The sequence below is a fragment of the Falco cherrug genome, chromosome 3 (genome assembly GCF_023634085.1).
Source record: "Falco cherrug isolate bFalChe1 chromosome 3, bFalChe1.pri, whole genome shotgun sequence".
Lineage (NCBI taxonomy): Eukaryota > Metazoa > Chordata > Aves > Falconiformes > Falconidae > Falco > Falco cherrug.
This window is the reverse complement of record NC_073699.1, coordinates 42328792-42349063: the sequence shown is the minus strand read 5'-3', so window position 1 is coordinate 42349063 and position 20272 is coordinate 42328792. Positions and strand designations below refer to the sequence as shown.

At 42.6% G+C, this 20272-nt stretch overlaps 1 protein-coding gene across 9 annotated transcripts in view; it reads right to left on the bottom strand.

Moving 5' to 3' along the window:
- Positions 1-4176: 4176 nt before the first annotated feature.
- Positions 4177-20272, bottom strand: part of NCOA2 (nuclear receptor coactivator 2) — a 190019-nt gene continuing 173923 nt past the window's right edge. For all 9 annotated transcript variants that reach the window (XM_055706229.1, XM_055706227.1, XM_055706226.1 and 6 more), the window contains 3 exons: positions 17995-18193; positions 12320-12409; positions 4177-7984 (listed from right to left, as the gene is read on the bottom strand). In XM_055706229.1, the coding sequence (XP_055562204.1) occupies positions 7973-7984; positions 12320-12409; positions 17995-18193 (301 nt within the window). In that variant the 3' untranslated portion in view covers positions 4177-7972. The remainder of the gene's footprint in view (positions 7985-12319; positions 12410-17994; positions 18194-20272) is intronic.

Here is a 20272-nt window from a genome sequence, read left to right as displayed (position 1 = left end):
TGGAGGAGACATGCTCGCATTGGAAATTCAGGAGAAATGAAGACAAACACAATGTGAGATTTTAAAATTCTCATCACTAGTTAAATTGTAAACATGCCCAGAAATAAAAATACTCATTTTTTCTAGAAGCTTGATGACACAGGGCCCCGGAGAAGAAAAGGTCTTGAGGCACTGTTGCCGCTATATTGTAGAAAAACTTGAGAGGCTTCTGTCCCCTAAGAGGTTAAAGGCATTTATTGCACTAAAGAAGTCCGGAGCTCGTGGGGGGGAGGATGCGGGGAGAGAAGAGCAGCCGCGCAGAGCCACCCCCGGCCGGCAGGCGAGCCCGCGGCCAGCCCGGTCCCTGCCGCCCCGCTCGGCGGGGCTGTCCCGGGGCTGCCGGACGGGGTGGGGGTTGGGGGGGCGTCCAGCGCCCCGGGGGGTGGGATGCTCCTGTCCTTTCTCGGGAACGGCTGGGAATTCGGCCGCCAGAACGAGCCGGGGGCTGGTATTGCTCACCGTGGCAGGGGAGCTGTTCTGTAGAAATAAAACCAATTTCGAAGTGCTAGTCCCGACGTGTGTTTTCAGCCTGGCCAGGGAAACAGCTTGCCTCTTCTGCCAGTGAAAAAGGGGCAAACAGAAACGCCGATTCAACTCGAGGGGAAAACCCCAGCTCACACACACTTGGTCCAGCCAGGCGCTCCTTCTTGCAGAGCATCCATACTGCCAGCAGTGGGGACGGGTGGACAGACCGACGGGACGGATGTGGACATCATGTGAAGGGAAAATTCACCCTGAAGTTCTGGCTACAAAAAGAAAAGCCTCAAAACGAGCCCTGGGGACTCCCTCACTCCCCAGCAGCCCCCAGCTGCTGCACCAGGAGCGGCTCCCACAGCTGCTGGTATTTAGGCATCTTACAGATGTCCCCAGGCCAGAGCCACCCACCCCAGCACACTGTGCTTGGCAGCCTCCCACCTTCGCCCCGCGGGTCCCTGCTCAGGCTGGCCGATGCGGCTTTCCTGTTTGCAGATTCACCCAGTAGGGAAGCTGAGCACAAATCCCAGAGACACACACACAGGACACACACGCAGAGGACGCTGACATGGCCAGTCACCCAGACTGCCACAGGCAAGGTGCTGCCCTCAACAGCACCCACACACAGGAGCCATGTAAGACATAAACACAGGCAGCCAAGTCCCCTCCTTCTCTCTGGCTGGTAGAGGTGTACGTTCACTGGTGAATGTGCACACACTCTATGTTCACAAGCACTGACACGTTCATGGATTCTGAGAGTATGGGCACAGCCCTTCTGCCTACCTGGAGCCTCCGCCCACATCCCAACCCTTGCATCTTCTTCAAGGGTCCTTCACTCGCTGGCTGGTGCAGCTGAATGCACGGAACGAGCACTCACACGCTCATCCTTTGGGCACTCCACGTTCCACCTGTACTCCAATGTACACTTGTACAAGATTTCACCCTTCCAGGCAGGAGGTAAGCCGTGTTCTGTTTCAGCCACTATCAAGTGTTTCTCACTGTTCCTTAATATGGTCTACGTGACCTTTCTTTTCTTTTTTGTCCTGAGAGTCTCTCAGATTTCTGGTTTGGAATACTGTTTTTCTTTTGGTTGCCTCCTCATACCGATCAAAATATACATCCCACTGAAACTGCGGTGCCTTAGGCCCTCTGGTCTCCTAAGGCGCTTAATCCTTTCAATGCAATCAGCCATGGTTTTTTTCCACCCCCCAAGGTAAGTATCCAGAACCGGACACTGAAGGGAAGGAGAAGAGACATGCAAGAGGTCCCTCCTGGTCACAACACCTAGTGTGAGCTCACCATGCTGGCCAAGGTTGGGGTCATTAGCAGCAGTACTAAAGGACACTCAGACTGGAACCAAAGACGGGGAAGGGTTAATGGGGTCCATCATTCCACCGGAGTCTTTAACTGCTAGGGCAATTTCTTTTGCAGCTGAGAGATGTCCCAAGAGTCTGCCCCTGAGTGGCACAGACCTCCATGCCCAGCTCTGAAGGGCCACCATTCGTACAGGTTCATTCATGCTGGGAACTTTTAGTTAGTGGGCCTCTGGACTGTGTTAAAAATCAATGTATTAAAAAGCTGTATTAAAAGCAGGGTTTCAGCAGCCCCCGCATGCTGCAGGAGTCCACAGACCATCGTGGGCTGAAGCAAGCCTCAGTAGTAGGGATTCCAGAAAGGTAAGAGGACACAAGTCTTATGTACTCATTACATACCTAAGGCCACAGAACTACTTAAAGCTCCTCTGGGTTCTCCTTTCTTCAGCGCAAGAACTACTTTATCATGAAGGTCAACAGCCCCCTGGCTTGTGTCAGAAACCGTGTGGCCAGCAGGACCAGGGCAGTGACCGTCCCCCTGCACTGGGCACTGGTGAGGCCGCCCCTCGAATGCCGTGTTCAGGTTTGGGCCCCTCACTGCAGGAGGGACACTGAGGGGCTGGAGCGTGTCCAGAGACGGGCAGCGAAGCTGGTGGAGGGGCTGGAGCACAAGGCTTATGAGGGGTGGCTGGGGGAACTGGGGGTGTTTGGCCTGGAGAAAAGGAGGGTCGGGGGGGACCTTATTGCTCTCTACAGCTGCAAGAAAGGAGGTCGTAGTGAGGCAGGTGTCAGACTCTTCTCCCAAGTAACAAGCAATAGGACAAGAGGAAACAGTCTCAAGTCACGCCAGCAGAGATTTAGATTGGATATTAGGAAAAATTTCTTCACCTAAAGGGTTTTCAAGCACTGGAACAGGCTGCCCAGAGAAGTAGTTGCATCACCGTCCCTGGAGGTATTTAAAAAGATGTGTAGATGTGGCGCTTAGGGACATGGTTCAGTGGTGGACTTGGCAGTGCTAGGTTAACGACTGGACTCAATATTCTTAAAGGTATTTTCCAATCTTGACGATTCTATGGTTTCACTGTGATTATTGTTTCAGGGGACAGGGTATAAGTTCAGTCAGGATGCCCACTCAGGCTGTACTTGGCATCTCTACCTCTACATTTCATAGCCCACAAGCCAAGGCAGAGGGCAGACACCCCCTGCTGCTCTCTTCCCTTGGCATAGCTGGAGCCCAAGCACAGTGTGAGGTGCAGCCCTCCTCCCGTACTGGATACAACACGTCAAGAACCAGCAACAAGCTGGGGAATAATTCAAGGAACACTGGGCATCCCTGTTCTGCCCCTGTGAAAAGTCTGGTCTGCAAAACATACGGATTTTGCAGCATCACCTTTTGTCTCTTTTGTCATGATGTCAGGTTAGAAGAACTTGTTTGTATGTCACATGCGTTGGTCTCTGTGAACAAAGCCTATCCTGAAAGTGAAAGGCAGCACCTCTCTTTCATAAAGTCAGTTACACCAGAGGTCATCGTTAGGTATTTCAAATGGTACCAGGAGTTTTAGCTAAAACTGTCATCTAGAATTTTCATTTCTTTTAATATTAATAAATTCTACGGGGATAATTTTTGCCTAAAGGCAAATTTCTGATAGGAAACATTTTGTTTTCTCTACTTGTTTCTGACCTTACATTAGGAAGAAACATCTTCTTTCCTTGCTTTCCTTAATGTGGCAGTATTTTCCTCATATCCAAGGATCACCATCATTTTGCTGAAGCCAACAGACCTGCAGGATAAGCCTTGTTTTGGTAGGAATGGTGAAGGGTTAACATTGGAACATCTTTAAAACAACTTTAGCTTCTCATATTTTTAATATAAATAGCTTTTCTCCCTCTTCCATCTCTCAAAGAGAACAGAAGATTTCTCTTCATAAACAAGCACTCTTGTAGCTGCTTTTCTTTATTTATGTTTTAAATTGACCAGTCAAACTTTTCTGACTGCCTTAAATTAACCATTTTGGCATAGCAAGGAGAGCCAGCCCTTAACTCTACTCAGTCCCACTTCACACCACTTGAGGTCTGCCTCTGCTGAAACTGTCATGAAAGACACCCCTTTCATCCTGGCTGTGATATAAACAAGTACTCATAATGAACTGTTTTCACATTAAGCCACCTGATAAACATTTTCTGTTACTATAGCGTTACAAAGATAAAAGGATTTGAAAGTAACACCTAGTTGGAATACATAAATGTCTTCCACATAGAAAGCCTGCTATCTTTTTAAGAGCTGCCGACTCATCTACCCTCTACTATCTTACGCCCTTCTAAGAATAAATGAAGACACAACAGAAACACGTTGAAATCTCTGAAGCCATGTAAAACCCGAAGGCATTAAAATTTATTAAATGATGCAATAACAACAGAATTCTTTATTTACAATAGCATTATTTAACATCAAATAAGCAAATAGCATCAGCAAAGCAATATTAACTTGCATAAATGTATTTAAAATTTCTCTGAATATATCTACCTTTGCATAAACTGCTCACACTAGAAATACAAACATCAATGCAGGTGAACAAAGTGATGTTCAGAGTCAACTCCGTTTTGAAAATAAATCACAACCTGAAACACTGTAAGCTTTCTCCTGAAGAACCATAGTTTATATATTGCTTAATTTTACCCTTGTATAATCTTTTCATATACACACATCTCAGATGCAACTTCATGATGAACTGTACAAATAAAACCCACAAATGACATAAAGGGAAAAAATTAAATGACAGTAAATGCTTGAAGAAATGTGTCCATCATCTCTATTGAACAACATAAAGATTAAGTGATGATGCACTTATTCCAAAATTGTACACAATTCACTATACAAATATAATACATCAGACAGCTATGTAGGAATATACAAGACTTAAAAACAGATCTAAGGCATTATGCTAGATTTTAGCATTTTGAGGTTCTTGCACATAGCTTTTACCTGTAGTAAGAAACTTAAAAGATTTTGTTTTAGTCTACAAAGAAACACCAGGGAGAAAATTCTAATTAAAATCAAAGCCACTACAGTAAATTTTCTTTTGTGCAGAGAATGCTTTTGCTCTTAGGCAGCATACTACCATACAAATACTAGAAAACTTTTAAATTCACACCAACAATTAATGGCTTAAGTTGCATTTCAAAACTGATTGTGTATCTTTGGGTTCTGCAAGTGGAGCTGTGCCACCCATTTCATCTGTTAAGCCCATATGAATTCTGCTTTTAAACAAAGATTAAAAAATGTATTGTATAAACTGCAAAAACATTGCTTTTAATTAATACAGGCCCAAAGGGATACCGGTGTGGGACGATATTTTAAAGATTGAATACAAATTAATTCATTGTAGCAAAACAGCTCACTTCACTTTTTAAACTTACCACATTACATGAACACTTAAAACAGGTCGTATGACCATATATATGCTTATTTTTCACATTATGCGCCTTTCACATTTAGTAATGTAAGTAGAACACTGATTAATTGTTCTGTTAAACAAACCCCAAGTACTTTCTCCAACAAATTTACTGTATACAGGATGAAAAATACTGATAATGAAGGGAATTGATTTGGCTTATTTGTTTCTATAGTGATCAATATGATCAGAAGATTCCTTCACTCACTTTTCTCTTTCATTAGTTAGAAGACGACTAAAGTCACGATGAACCCAAACAGAGCCAAAGTGATAGGTACAATCTCCTTTCTTTCAAAATGGCAATGGATGAGGAAGTATCATAATCACTACAGATGATAAGGGTTTGCAGGTCTGTCATGAAACAGGACAAATTTAACTATTTTGTCCACTGTGAAAGAGAATAATCTGCAGCGGTTACAGTTAAGAACTGAAAAACAAATGGAACAGAAACAAAACTATTTTAAAACTAATTTTACACTTTGCGGTGCATGAAGTTAATTCCTTCAAATTTATACATTTCTTATATAAGTATTTTTTTGTCAGATATATAATACAAGTTTAACACAAATGTCGTTGTAGTAATGAGGCTGTGGAGCTCAGGGCTGACAGTTACTTTGGTTTCCCATCAGCAGGTAGAAGCGATGACTCAGCTGACTAAATATTCTGTTTCACTTTGGTAACAGAACAGTGACAGCTGAAAAATGTTCTTTCTCCAAAACGGTGGCACTGCCCTCCTTAGGGGCAAACACAAGTGCACATTTTCTGGGCTTTCATCAAAAGCCTTCTACAGAAACAGCCCGTTTTGAACCACCTTTTATCATTATTTTCCTCAGCCCTGATATAGAACGGCTGCTATTTTATTTGGACTCCCACCTGAAAACCAGAAGAAACTGAAAGGCGACAGAATAAACCTTTCGCTCCCAAAAGGCATGGCTGATGAGATATTATAAAATGCATTGCATTTTACATGACATCAAAACATTTCATTCACGTTAGAAAGTTTGTGGATTAAGGGTCAGCAGAAAGAAAACAAGTCAAACCCATCAATTTCTTAATATTTCAAGTCCTCAGAAACTGATGTCAGGTTAGTAGAAGATTATTCCAACCACAGTGGGCAAGAAAAAACCCCAAACCCCCTAACAGTGGCCTGCTTAGTAACAGTTTTTCTAAGATTTGTTACGAAAGGATATAAACATACAAAAATCAAGAATTGGTTCCTACAGTGGCTGCATATAATATAGGTTAGTTAAATGACATTATGAGCAGAATCACAAGGTTTAGAAAATGAGAAGTCTCAAGCCTACAAATTAGGTCTAATCAAGGCATTGTGATCCTTTACAAAACACTTTTCCAGGAGACACACACGGCTAAGAAGATATCTAATTTAATACTGAAGTACCTCATTTGGAATCAACTTCACAACATGTATATCTCACAAAAATTATACAAGTAAAACACTTAGGTTTTCAACTTAAATTATTGCTTGTTTACATATAAACTGGATTTTATGTACCTTACAAAACGTCCTTGTAGTCCACACTGCTTTAAAATAATCAGAAACACACGATAGTGGTGAAGTCTGTAGTGATATCTGCTACAGGTATTACAAGAATTGTTATTTTCCCAGCTAAGGGGATGGGAACCAGAAATTATGATGCTTTAAAGCAGGTATCTTGAGCTCTTTGATATTATGCACCAATTCTGCCACTACCATAATCAGTACATGCATTACCATCAAAATTTGCTGTTCAGCATCCAGTAACTGGCTGTCCAGATTGCTGGAAACACACCCAGGGAAATAAAGGAGTAACCTGTTCTTTTATTCTATTAGAAAAAAGAGGAAGATAACAGAGGTCAGGAGAGCCAGGTAAAAAAAAAATAAATCAGGATTTGCTGTTTGTTAGGAATTTAATTAAATAAGAATGTAACCAACTCGTATTTTTGGATTCATGACTTGCATTATAAACATCACCACAAAACCCAAACAAAATGCCCCTTATAAACAGCCCCCTCACAGAGTATTTTTCATCTGTTTTACAACTTTAACCCCATTCAGAATTGGTCTGTATAGTTTTCTGCATTGGTTCGTCTTCTCTGACTTGTTGTCAGTGGAACGTGCTCGTTGAAGATCTCTATATGTACCAGACGTTGCTTCTACACCCTCCTCCATGCCTCCTCTCTGCCCCAAAATGCAGGCCTTAGTCTAAAACACCAGTTTTCAGACAGAACTGAATCCTTTGCACCAGACTGAGTAAGCCAGGGAAAACAAAGCAAAAAAAAAAAAAAAAACCAACCCCAAGGTCTAGAACTAAACAGAAACAGAACAAGAGCATGGTTGTTTTTCTTTAAATACATACATTTAAATACATTCAATCTGACATGGTTTATGAAAATTGCCTGTCAACATTTACTTCGCAGGAGAGATCTAAGTTGCACTAAGGTGAATGCAGTGAACAGACTGAGCAACTGTCTGTACGCTAGCTTCAGACTGTCAAAGAAGAGGCTGCTCTTCGGCAACGACCACCCGGCTCCCCTCGGGAAGGCAGGGCTGAGTCCTGTCGGCAGCAGGCAGCCACCCCTGGCCTGGCAGCTCAGCTGGGTCACGACAAACAGACGCAGCTCTTCAAATCGGTAAGGATTTGGGGCTGTAAGCCCCGTCAGCTGAAGGAAGGAGCAACCAAACCACCCTCAGGGTCAGCAATATTTCTGCAAAAAAGAGAAATTGGAGAAAAACAATTAATTCTTCCTTCTACGACAGTGAAGATGGATAGGTCAATGAGAGTGGGAAGCTGGACCACAGCATCCACTGTCAACCATACATTGGTGGATTACTTTCAACCTGAAATATAACTGGAATTTATAAAGCTAGACTATTCTTTTGCGTACACTGGTACAACTGACCTGTGATTTACCTCCAGTAGTATCGGTGGAGGTTTAATTTCACTGCATTCTTAGGTCCTTAATTCATTACAATTATCATGGACATTATAACAATTCAGGACCATCTATCCCTTGTAGACTCCAGCTAAAGGCACAGCAATATGGTTTAAGAGAAGTCTCCTTCTTGGGAGTATGTGCAAAATCTTGCTGTGTTAGCGTCACCCTCAAAGGAAACAACTGCTTGGTTCACTTTCCCCTCTAAGAATCATAACAAAGAAGGGAATAAAGAAGTAAAAAAAAGTTTCAGCTACTGATCCCTAGAGATGTTCTTCACATCATACTTACTACTCTTGCAGTGTCTTTACACAAACAGAGTAGAAACTGGTTTCAGCTGAGTGGATTATCTTGTACTTTCTATTTAAAACACCCTCAGGATGTGGTTTTCACAGTTGTTTTAAGACTGTCCCTTCCACTGACTGCAATCTGTGCCTCTCTGCTTTCCTCCCCTTGCAAACTCGTGCTCCCATGGTGCACTGTGGTCAGTCAGGTCAGAGAGCCAATAAAGCCAAACCCATTTTTTTCCTCCCCTGGGGTTGCTTTTCACTCGCATCCCATGGCTCCAGCAGCAGAGCAGCTCTTTGCTCACAGACTCCTGCCGCCGCCGTCTGGAAGCTGTCTACACCATGCTTTGGACTTCACCATGCTTCCCTCTGCAATCACATGAGGCCTGGAAATGTATCTTTATGGACAAAGGAAGTCGGTGCCAGGTACCATCCTGCAATTTGGGAGAGCAAGGTCCTACGTTTTGTACATTCGCTATTCTTGGCCCAGAGTTGGAGCTCTTTGAGGGTGAACAGCCACAAGCACAGTCTGGAGGCCCACACAGCGAGTCCTGCTCCTGCTCCTTGTCGCTTTGTCACAGCACAGAGACACCACACGCACATCCCTCATGCCCTGACTAATATGGACAAGCTAAATGTTGGCTCCTCTTCCTAACATGTTGAGAGGCAGTTTGGGGAATGTGTTAGTGCTTTTGATCATGAAGTGCACAACAGAAGCAAAAGTCCTTATTTTCAGAGTAGACATTTAGCAAACAGTATCTCTACAGAGATGCTGAATAAAGGCTCCCACTATACCAGTGACTTAAAAAAAAAAAAAATGTACTGGAGAAGTTTTTTTTAATAATTTAAGAAAGATTTGAGTCACAAGGTGATAAAATATATAAAGGAGTGAGCAAGACAAAGAAGGCACAAGTGTACCTCCAGAAAAAACACTCCCCCACCCCTTTTTATTTACATATAACCAAGGGCTTTAAATAACTATGTCAAATTATTATTTCCAGGCTGCTAGTGAATGTGAGAAAAATTGTTCAGAATAACTTCCACGGCTGATGTACACAACTTCAGAGCACAGAAGTAATTTGGGAAGTCCAAAGATCATTGACTATAAGATTACTGCTATGCTGTTTTAAAGTTAAACTGGATGCCCGCCCCCTCAAAAACCTCAGCTACAACAGTATTCTTCAGACATTTACTTTATGAGGCAGGTTCAAAGTTTTCTTTTACCGTATGAAATTAGTTAATACACATCTGCTCCAATAATGGCAAAATAGTATATTAAACTGTTCCAGTTGCAACTATTTTCAGCTCTGCAAATGAAGGATACTTTGTGCCTTCAGAGAGGCAGAAATTTCCCTGTCCTCTAGTTACTTTAAAAACAGCTTCTCTGTTAAACATCAGTATCATCCTTGCAAGTCTTAAGCTGTAGAAGTTTCATCCTTAACGTGTTAAAATAATGTGAAACAGTATTAAGCAAACAAATTAAAACAGTAAATGTAGAGATCTGACATCCACAGCTGTACAGATTTCAGCAATAGCATGTTATTTCCTGGTTACTCAACTTTAAACAGAACCGATCCTTTTAAATGATAGCTATTGACATCAACTTTGTGAAACACTGAAGAAAACCTTGGATTTGTCAGAGGAGTTTCTTATTTGTCAGATGAACTTCTCAGCTTTCATATGTTAAAGCCACAACATCAATTCCATCCTTAGCTTTCTAATCACACAGCTTGAGCTTTAAAAAAAAGTTATGCAGGGGTAGCTTATTGCACAGGCGCATGAACTTAGTAGTTACTGAACCTCTATCACAGTCCAAAGTTCAGTAAAAGGTATTTACAGTGCATATAAACCATCTAGATTTTCCTTGACAGTCAGAGATGCATTAATAGAATAAAAGTAAAATCAGAGAGTGCTGTCTGACGTACCCTTCCAAAATAATTCAAGAGGCTGTAAGAAGTTACTTTTCTCCAGGTGAGCCAAAACCGCTCTCAGGCATGGCCGCCACCAGTCTCAGTGTCATGGCACCAGCTCCATTATTTTAATTTTAGACCCCACAGGCTCTGTCAAAGCCCTGCCGCTCATTTCCTCCACTTGTACCCTCTTCCCTGACTTCTCTCCACCCTCTCCTACCTTTTTCTGTCACACCCACTCCTTTCCTTCTCTCTCCAACCATTCCTTAAAACCTACCTCCTCCTTCCTTATCTTTAGTCTGCTTCCCCCTCAGCATCCTTACTCCCTCTCCTCCCTCAGTGCTACCTGGCATTTTGTTCTCTTGACAGCCTTGGCTTCTCTTAGCAGCGAAAATGTAAGGGGTGAGGGAAAAACATAAGGCGTGAGGGAACACCAGTCAGAAGGTCAGGTCTGGGTATGTGATAGCTTCTGCTGAAGCAGAACAGGCTGCTCCGTTAACCCTACAAGTGGCCATGGAATGGTGGCAGAAGAGCCCCAGCACAGCTCCCCCACTGCCGGCAGGCCGGCACCCATATTTCCATACGAACCAGGATGGTCTGCAGAGACCTGGCCCCCAGGAAGTTTTAAGTGCATATGCATGCAAAAAAAAAAAAAGGGTATAATAAAATATACGTATGTACGGGCTACTCCTTCCTTAGTACTTCCACATTCTTAATTTTCACTAATCCTGACACCTTTGCAGTCACGTTTTCTGAATTCCCCTTACTATTCACATTTAATAATACAAAACTTCAGTTTTTGCTATAAGATGCAGCGTCAGAGGAAAATTTTATTTAATTCCACCTTTCTGGTTTTGACACCGCATACAAGGAGATGACGGGAAACCACGGTGCAGGAGACGGGCCTGAAGGAGGTTACACAAGGACTCCTGCGGGAGTGAGGGGCGAGACCTGCCTGTTTGGATTACGGCGAGGAGCTCGGGACACGGGCAATTTAAAGCTTTCCCGCGCCAGCCTGCCGAGGGGGGCTGCGGAGGGGCGGCGGCAGCCGCTAGGTGGCGCTTCCCGCGCGCCGCTCAGCGCCGCGCCCCGCCCCGCCCCAGGCGCGCAGAGCCGGGCGGGCGGGGCGGCGGGCGGGGCTGGGGTCCCGCGCGGGGAAAATGCCGCGCTCGAGCCTCAGATCACGGCAGGCCTCGGGGAGCGGTGCGTTTGCTGTGGTGAACTGGTCTGAAATTAAGATTATTTCCATTAAAAAACCTCAACAACCCTTTCCATTGGGGGGGGACGGGGACGGGACGGGACGTCAAAACCACCTCGTTTGCTTGGCCACACGCCAAGAACTCCACAATGTCTTTCCTTCAGTACCGTTACAGCCTGGAATACAAATCGGTTTTGACCTAAGCAACCGCTAATTACCCTGTCAGTCAGAAATTTGTGCAAAGATCAGTTCAGTTGTGCCAGCCACCCTTCTCAGCAGCAGCGCTGCACGGAAAGTAATAAAGTAAATAATTAATGAGATTTTCACCGTAAGTGTAACGCAATGAAAAATGGAAAAACTTTTAGGCAGGATGAAACATGAAGTGGGTTAAGCGTGTAGTCATGCAATTGCGCTGTAAAGAGCAAATACAACTGCACGTTAAGTCTGCTGAACGCGACTGTTTGTTAATTCAATAATGTATTCTGTTAATGTAAACGCGTTCTGTATTATTCACTTCAGAAATGCTAGTGGTACCTGAACAAGGAACTTAATGTCACAAAACGTGGAATTACAAAAATCAGTGGTGAAAACTCAATTCCCTATTACCCTGGCTACTTGTTACTTTGTAAGTAAAAAGATACCATATCCATTCCAGACCACAGTATATTCACGGTTCCGTTGCCTCTGTATGCCTACGTTTGCCATTTCTTACCCGCGTTGCATCTCCATCCTGCTTAATCATATCCATTCCAGGCAGCTGGTTTGGAAAAAGATTGCCTCCCCTCATAGCAGGATCATTAACCTATTGGTAACAAGACATTAAGGAGAATGAATTAAAAAATATGTTGGGAAGAAGGCTGGGGATTAAAAAGAAGCATTATAAACCACTGTGCTGCCTGCACATACCAACAAGCACTTCAGAGATAAGGTTGCGGTCAGGGAAGTGACTCCATAGCCGAGCATCCTTCTGGCGCAGCATGTGTTTGACTCATGTTATTCTGCTTCACAGCCAACAAGAAAGATTTCATTCCTGATACTATGACCCTTGTTGAATATTTTACAAAGCAGGCTCCATAAATTAGGTCAGTATTATTTGAAGAGGACATACCTGCTACGAAAGTCCTGAAAGCAGAAACGTGTAACTGCTTTCCCAGCCTCAGTAACACACAGCTTTTCTATTTGCAAACCACCATGCTATTTTTTCAAAGCCTGATGAGGTAACAGCCAGGCTGAATTATACCAACTATTGACTTGGTTTTCACAACACTCACTTTTCTGCTGGTAAGCAATGGGAGAAAGATAGTATTAAATAAGGGAACGTGCAGCGGCATGCTTTCCTAAAGGGATGGTCTCGACAATTTTCTGAACACAGCCATGGAAAAGTAATGAAGCTGTGTACTTATGCACAACCAAAAGGTCTGTCATGCTTAGTTATGTGGAAAGAATGGTTTGCCAAATCTACAGCCTTGCTTTCTTAATCAAAGGATAAATCTCGCTGTGAGGAAGTGGTATAAAACACAGAACACAGTCATTCAGCAAGGTTCTGAAATACAAGAAAATCCAGCTTTCCTTAGATTTTTTACAGGGAAAGAAACCTCTCCCTAGGGAATCTTTGTTGACTCTGTTCTCTCTGTTACTTCCCTCAGACTAGATGTCTGATAGATGTCACCATATGGTGAAAATATGCCCCTCCAGATTTGCTGTAAGGAAAAAGATGTTTTCTGTGTCACCTGTCCTTTAAGGGACTTGTGGTGCCAAGGAGAGGAGATTCTGCCACTGCACTACCTCACGTCACCTACAGCAACCTACTGCAGCAAGGCAGGGAAGACTCTCTGGAATGTACCACACCAAAGACTTCTCATTTCAGGTCATCCTGACTCATTTCTGTTGCTCTTCACCGACTTTGCAAAATGTCACAAAGCTAAACGCACTCACATGCCACCACCTAAAGAGGTGGTTTCAAACGCTGCCAGAGACGAGACTGCAGTTCAATAGGAAAGGCTAAAACATGGTAATATTTTTGCCATAGGAATTTCAACTCTGAATAAATTGATTGTTTAAGTGCTGCAAGCCTCCTAGCGATGCTTTCTGCTTCTTAATACAAATGGGCAGGTTTCTAACCCTGAATGTGAAAATTTAAATCAGAAGGGAAGAAAGCCACACTATTTTGTATGAAAAGAAAGAAAGTAGGCAGCTTTGCAGCTTTATCTACATGCATTTGACTAAGCAACAGAATCACGTTTGAAAAGTGTTTTCTGTTATTATTGATCAATATTCATCAGAATGCATAGGCACAAATGCTTTTTCTGTTTGTTTAGTAGACAGAGGAAGGAAAAAAAAAAGCAGAAATAAAAAAGTTGTATAGTGCATCAACAGCAGTTTTGGAACAAAAAGGCTACTGCATGATTTGCATCACGGCAGTTAGAACATATATGGAAAAGGAAGATGATTCCAGGCTGCATGCCATAAAAGCAGCAAAAGCATCAGTGAAGTTCCTATCACAGAATCCCTTTGCCAGTGATGATGCAAGAACCCTGATTGGCATGGTATCAGATACAAAAAAGGTCTACAATTTTGCTATAGGAATACATTTGCTTCAGCAGTACTTGAAACAAAGCACCCCACATTCACACTTTAACTTTTCTGACTACAGTAACAATTCAATCAGAAAATTATGGAGAAGGACAAAGAAATGGAAAGGTTTTTATAATTTTCTGAAGACAGGTCAAGTGGTGTTATCAGACACAAAATCTGACTAAAACAAGACAGAAGATGCTTTACAACTCCTTTGCAATGAAGCACATTAATACAGCTCCTGCTAATAAAGCAGAATTACAAACAAGGTGTCTAATAAGAAAAGTTTCCTACCACTCCGGAGCTCCTTTATCCAGTATGCTGAATAAAATCAAAATGCTGTTTCAAGATAACTGTACATGCCATGATGGTTTTGGCCTGGGGAGTACTGCTCTGTGCAGATTAATAAACATCTACTCTGAGAGGACATCTAGACAGGGGTTTATTTCATATACTGAAAAGCCTCTTCTCCTCCATAGGTTTCAAATTGCGTCTCCGATAGCTCAGTCAATAACATGGATTCATGATGCAAAATAGGTAACAGGCAAAAACATGGCAACAGTCCATTGGGCAAACAAGATGAGGACAAGGACACAGTAAGTTTTGTGAACGGTATGACACCAGGAACCCACAGACCTGACAGCTAGCATTTCAGCATCCCTGGTAGCAGCCTCCAAGAAGACACACTAGTAAGAGCAGCCTGAAAAGCTTTAATGTAATTGTAAGGGAGAAGATGGTAACGAGACAACGTTTAATCCCTCAAGTACATAAAAAAGTCTCTAGCCCATTTGGGCATAATCTTAGTTTTTTGCTTGGTGATGCTGGTGGCCTACGTAGTAAACAAGAGAAGTTGAAGATACATGAGTTTGAGCAGATAAACATCAAACTCAGTATTTCTGAGCTCTGGGTATACTGTATGATACAGCCACAATGTATGATATGCCACAAAGAGACAGGAGACAGCCAAACCAACCTGTTTGGTACCAAAGGTAATACACCTGTGCTTCTCACCAGGTAACAGCTTTTTTACCACCTAACAGCTTTTTTTTTTTTTTCCCCACCCACGCACAGCTTTTTACTAACACATAATACATGTTATTTCCAAAACTGTCCAATAACATGTGAAGTGGTAAGGTTTTTTTCGAAAGCTGGAGTGCATTTGTGGCATAACCACTGTTATTCACTGTGATTAGAAAGAGATGAGCATGTGAAGTTAAAATTATGTATTATGGAAAAAAACATGGCATTGAATAAGTAAGTAAAAGTGTTGGTGACAGTGTAAGAAACCCCAAAAGAATAAATGAAATGGCAACAGTCAGCAGAATTAAAGAAAACATAGTAATTTTGAAAACTACCAGTTACAAGAAAAAGTTCAGCACAGCCTAGGTCAATTGCTAAATAAAGATGCCAAATCGCAAAACACTGTGCCCTGAAAACAGAAAAAAAGTATCAATTTTAGTATTCAAATATACATTTTTATTTATTAATGTTTCTCAGAAAAGAAAATGTGAAGCAGCACAGAAAACATTCCTGAGGACTAAAAAGTACTGTCTTGTGGCCCAGAAATGGCCCCTCAGCTGTCAGTTGGCCACCTCTGACCTAGATGAAGCATAAAACATTTGCTTGCAGAGTTTGCAGATGACACAGTGCTGGGGTAGTAAATCAGGAGGAAAACAGTTTACTGTTACTGAATATGCCACAGCACTTTATTATTAAACTGACTCTGTCTAAGAAATGCAATTTGATGTAGACAAAAGGGAGGCAATATATTTGGGAACAAAGAATGCAGGTTTCTTCTATGTAGAATGTGCTGAGGAGGATCTGGGGATCATCGTAAGGGTTTCAGTACGTGCTCTCCAGTGTGATATTGTCACCAACAGAGCCAAAGCAACTCATTGATTGAAAAAGAAATTACAAGATGAACTTGGCTACAGAGCTTTGGTGCAGTCACTGTTAAATCACCGTGTCCAGTTACTCTGTTCGTACTTCTAGGAGGAGATTGCCACAATGGAGTTTAAAGTAGATCCACAAAAAGGACTGATGGGCTTGAAAAACAAATGTTGAGATGGATAAAGAACCTCAGCCTATTCAACTTACTGGAAGTTAGATAAATGCTATCTTGAAACAAGATCTTGTAGTCTAACAGGAAGGAAAAGCAGTGCAACAACTGTGCCAGTGTTAACAGTAGTCTGCATGGCAATCTTTGAAATAAAACCAGATCTCTTTCTACAATGTGTACTTCTCAGTTCAGGTTCCTGGGGAAAATTACGTAGCATGGGCATGCTGAGAAATCACACTGAGCTGTCACCTTCAAATCCCCACTCTTTTTCGGTTTTACTATTGCTTTACTACACTAAACGTGTGCAACAGTATGCACTTGGGAACTAATAATAATAGTAAAGTCTGCTATAATTGGGCTTAGCAACTGGGAATATCAGAGAAGGTGACAGATTTAGGAGTATCAAAATTACTTCAGGTCACCAGTATGTGGCAGCTGTGGAAGACAAATGTGATCTGGGGCTATATCTGTCAGAGTATTCCAAGAGAAATGGGGAAGAACTAGTGTTATGCACATGGCTCTGGTGCTTAGGAAATACTGATTCAAACTGGAACAGGTGCAGAAAAGGAAAGGGAATTTAAAACCTACACGAAGAGACTGAAACACTGTGGCTTGTTTTAACTTACAGGAAAAAGCCCAAGAAACCCCAAACAAAACAATCCAACAATCTCAAAACAACAAAAAAATCATGTTGACAGAAAGGCTTTTTCTAAAATACAAGATGGCAAAAGATCTATTTAAGCTAAAGGACAGTATTGGAAAAGTAAATACTCCGTTATCAAATTTAGGCTGGAAAAAGAACACACATTAACAAGCCACTAATATAACCAGCTTTAAACTGAAATGTTATGGTCTCAGAAAAAAAGTTTACGATATTGTCCACCATAGCAGGAGATGCTGCCTGAAGACACAACAGGTACTTTCCTGCCAGTATTTCTATGAAAAATCCAAAATTTCAAGCCTCTGTTTTGAACAAAAGGGAGTTCAGCTCTGAAACAAACATATGAACCTCTTAATTAGGAAGACTTGTTTGTCAAATACTTATTAATGTGTTATGTGAGTTTAATTGCAGGTTGACAAATGGAGATGTTATTTTCCTTATTTCAGATACCACAAGTAGCAGTCTCAAATAAAATCAAGTGTGTAAACATCCTCTCAGCAGAAAAGAACAGGTTACTTACCTACTTATTCAGCAACCTGTTTTATACGCATCGCATTACAAAAAGTGTGGGTTCTGCGCTCGTGAAGGTGCCAGATTGATAGTTCTTGGAGTTGACTGCCTATTGTCAGGTAGTACAACACAGAGGCAGTAGAAGCATCTTCCACACACTGCCCGCACCAACATCTTTCACTCTTATCTCCAGGAAACGGCTGCCTGCCATTCAGTCCTAGCCTCCACTGCTGAGAAACTGGTGACCTGCAACTGCGCTACAGAAACTTACCTACTGAGCACAGGAGCTAGATCAGCACACACTTTCCATAGAAGTCCAGCAGCAACTACACGTGCTACCTACAGCAGTGCTAGGTCAAAATGGGAAATTTAGATACAAAAAGTGCTCTCTACTTCATCAGTCACCTGGTTATCTGAGTGCAGAGCTAAAACCAAAGCCTTTTTAACATCATAATTTCTCAAGAAAACTAGTAGAAAACTCTAACGGCTTACAGCAGTTACAGCCCAACACAGCCGACCTGAAAAAACTACTGAAAGTCAAAGCAAATCCTCTAGCTGTCATCTCATGTCCTTAAATTCTCACCTGCTCAGGACCCATGGAGGACAACCCTGATGTAGGCACAGAGGTCGCTGAGGTCATGCTGATCTGCCCTGTCATCTGGTTCATGTTGTTCATACCACTTGTGTTGGTTGCCATGGATACACTGATGTTCATGTTATTGTTGTACATGCTGGTGCTTGCTTGCTGCCCAAAATGTGGTGGGGACTGTTGTGAAAACATGCTACAGCAAGGAATGGAAAAAGCAATGTGTCAGAACGCTGAAGCCACTAAGAAACTACTTGCTTTTTAATATATCTTAAGCTAGAATTTGTATATACTGTCATTTATTCCAGCTTCAAAGGGAAAACTACAGCTTTCAGCTACATTAGTGTCTAAGGAATAGATTTTCAAAATTTAAGGTCCCATGTCTGTGCACAAAAATGCATGCCTTTGCGTGTGAAACTATGGCAGAGTACAAATCTGTTATGCATGTGCAATAGCAGCCAATTAGCCAACTAAACGGGTTGTGTTTGCTTTAAATATGTTTGGGAAAACAAATTTTGGAGGGAAAGGAAAAAGCCTTTTTCTCCTTCCAGTGTTAGTACAATACAGGACTGGAGCTGAAATTGGATCTGGCCTAATAAGCTTTCTTTTTGCAGAAGAGGCTATCTGCACACATGAATATCAGATCTGCACATACAATTATGGCAAGTGGGCTCACAAATATAGACATGCAATTGTGCAAAAATTCTTTTACTAATTCTTAGCATCAGGTTTTGAAAATGTGGCACTGCAAGAAACGACATAAAGTCTAAGATAATTACCCTCTATGTTTCTTTAAGGCCATTTCAGAACAACTTAAGGAACTGTGGAAGCGCTCATCCTAGATTTTATCCAAAGCAGGTGCTTTCTGGATGCTTCCCATTATGTCGGAAGTCATAAAGGAACTGCATTAGACTGAAATACTGTGGAAGGGCTGCTGTGTGTTGCATGGCATGCAGTAACCACCTTCGTATCAATGGCTGACTTTCCTGTGAAGCACTGCTCCCACAGCTGAGGAAATCTTTCAGGGTTAACGCTCAGCCTTGCACTTGGGCACTCCATTAGGCTGTTGCTGTGTACTGTGAGACTTGGTGGAGTGCAATGGCATTCTGGGCACAGGACCAAACTCAAAAAATACCACCATTCTCTTCCTTCCAATTCCATGTCTTTTCAGGCCACCTAACCCCATTTTTAAGTTGTTATCTGGATGGCTGAAACAGCACACTACAGATCATTGTGAATACTCAGTGGCTTGTGTAAACACATTTGACACATCTCCACTGTAGAGCTGCAGTTTAGCAAGCCAACCATTAGTCTTATCGAGCTACCCCTGCTGCCGTTTCAGCAGAAGCCACGACGGCAGTAGCTATGCCTCCTGCTGATGCTTCAGGAAGACCGTGAGGAAGAGGCACGGACAAGGATGTGCATAAGAGATAAATCGGTTGCTTTAAGGGAAACTTTACTTTGATCGGCCTCATCACTGAAATACTGGTGTCTTGGGTTTATTAAATCTTTGTCAACTAGCAGGAAAAAGATTTGTGGCTGGGCTGGGATGGTAAGAGCAGCCTGACAACTTCAGGATGACAAAAGCGGTGTGCTAGAGACAACTGTGCACACCCCACTGTCAAGCGATACAGGCTGTACACCAACCTGATAGCTCCTCCTGTCTTCCACTGAAAAGCACAGACCATTGCCATCCATAAGCTCACTGCTGCCTACTGATAGCATTCAACACCCAACCCACTCAACGTGGACAGAACGAGTATTAGAGCTATACCAACCGGGGCATGGGCCTCAGCCGAAAAGGTGACTGCATGCATGAGGCATGCCACAATGCCCTCAGAGAATGACAGTTTATGCTGACCTCCAGTATGTGCCAGCGCTAACAGATTGAACCTGGTTGCGCTCCAGCATCTAAAGTGGGAGGTGATATTCAGTCACCGCAATTCCAGAGCGGTATGGAATGCTTAGGCTCCGGCTCAGCTGATCCAGCCATGTGGAAAGCAGTGTGGGAGCGCGACATGAAAACTGTACGCAGAAGAAATGCATCCACACAAACATTAGGGGCTGGAGTTCACTGTGCAGCAGAGGTGCTTCTGAAGGACACACGGTGTTTTATCAGCTAGGACAGACAAAGCAGTGCATTGTGTGGATGCAGGTCTTTCAGCTATGCACTCACTTTGCCTTGTCTGAAGACAGAATTTAAACCAACTCGTCAAGCCAAGTTGAAAAGAAATCTCTTTTAGGATAGATAGTTAACAAACAAACAAGCAAACAA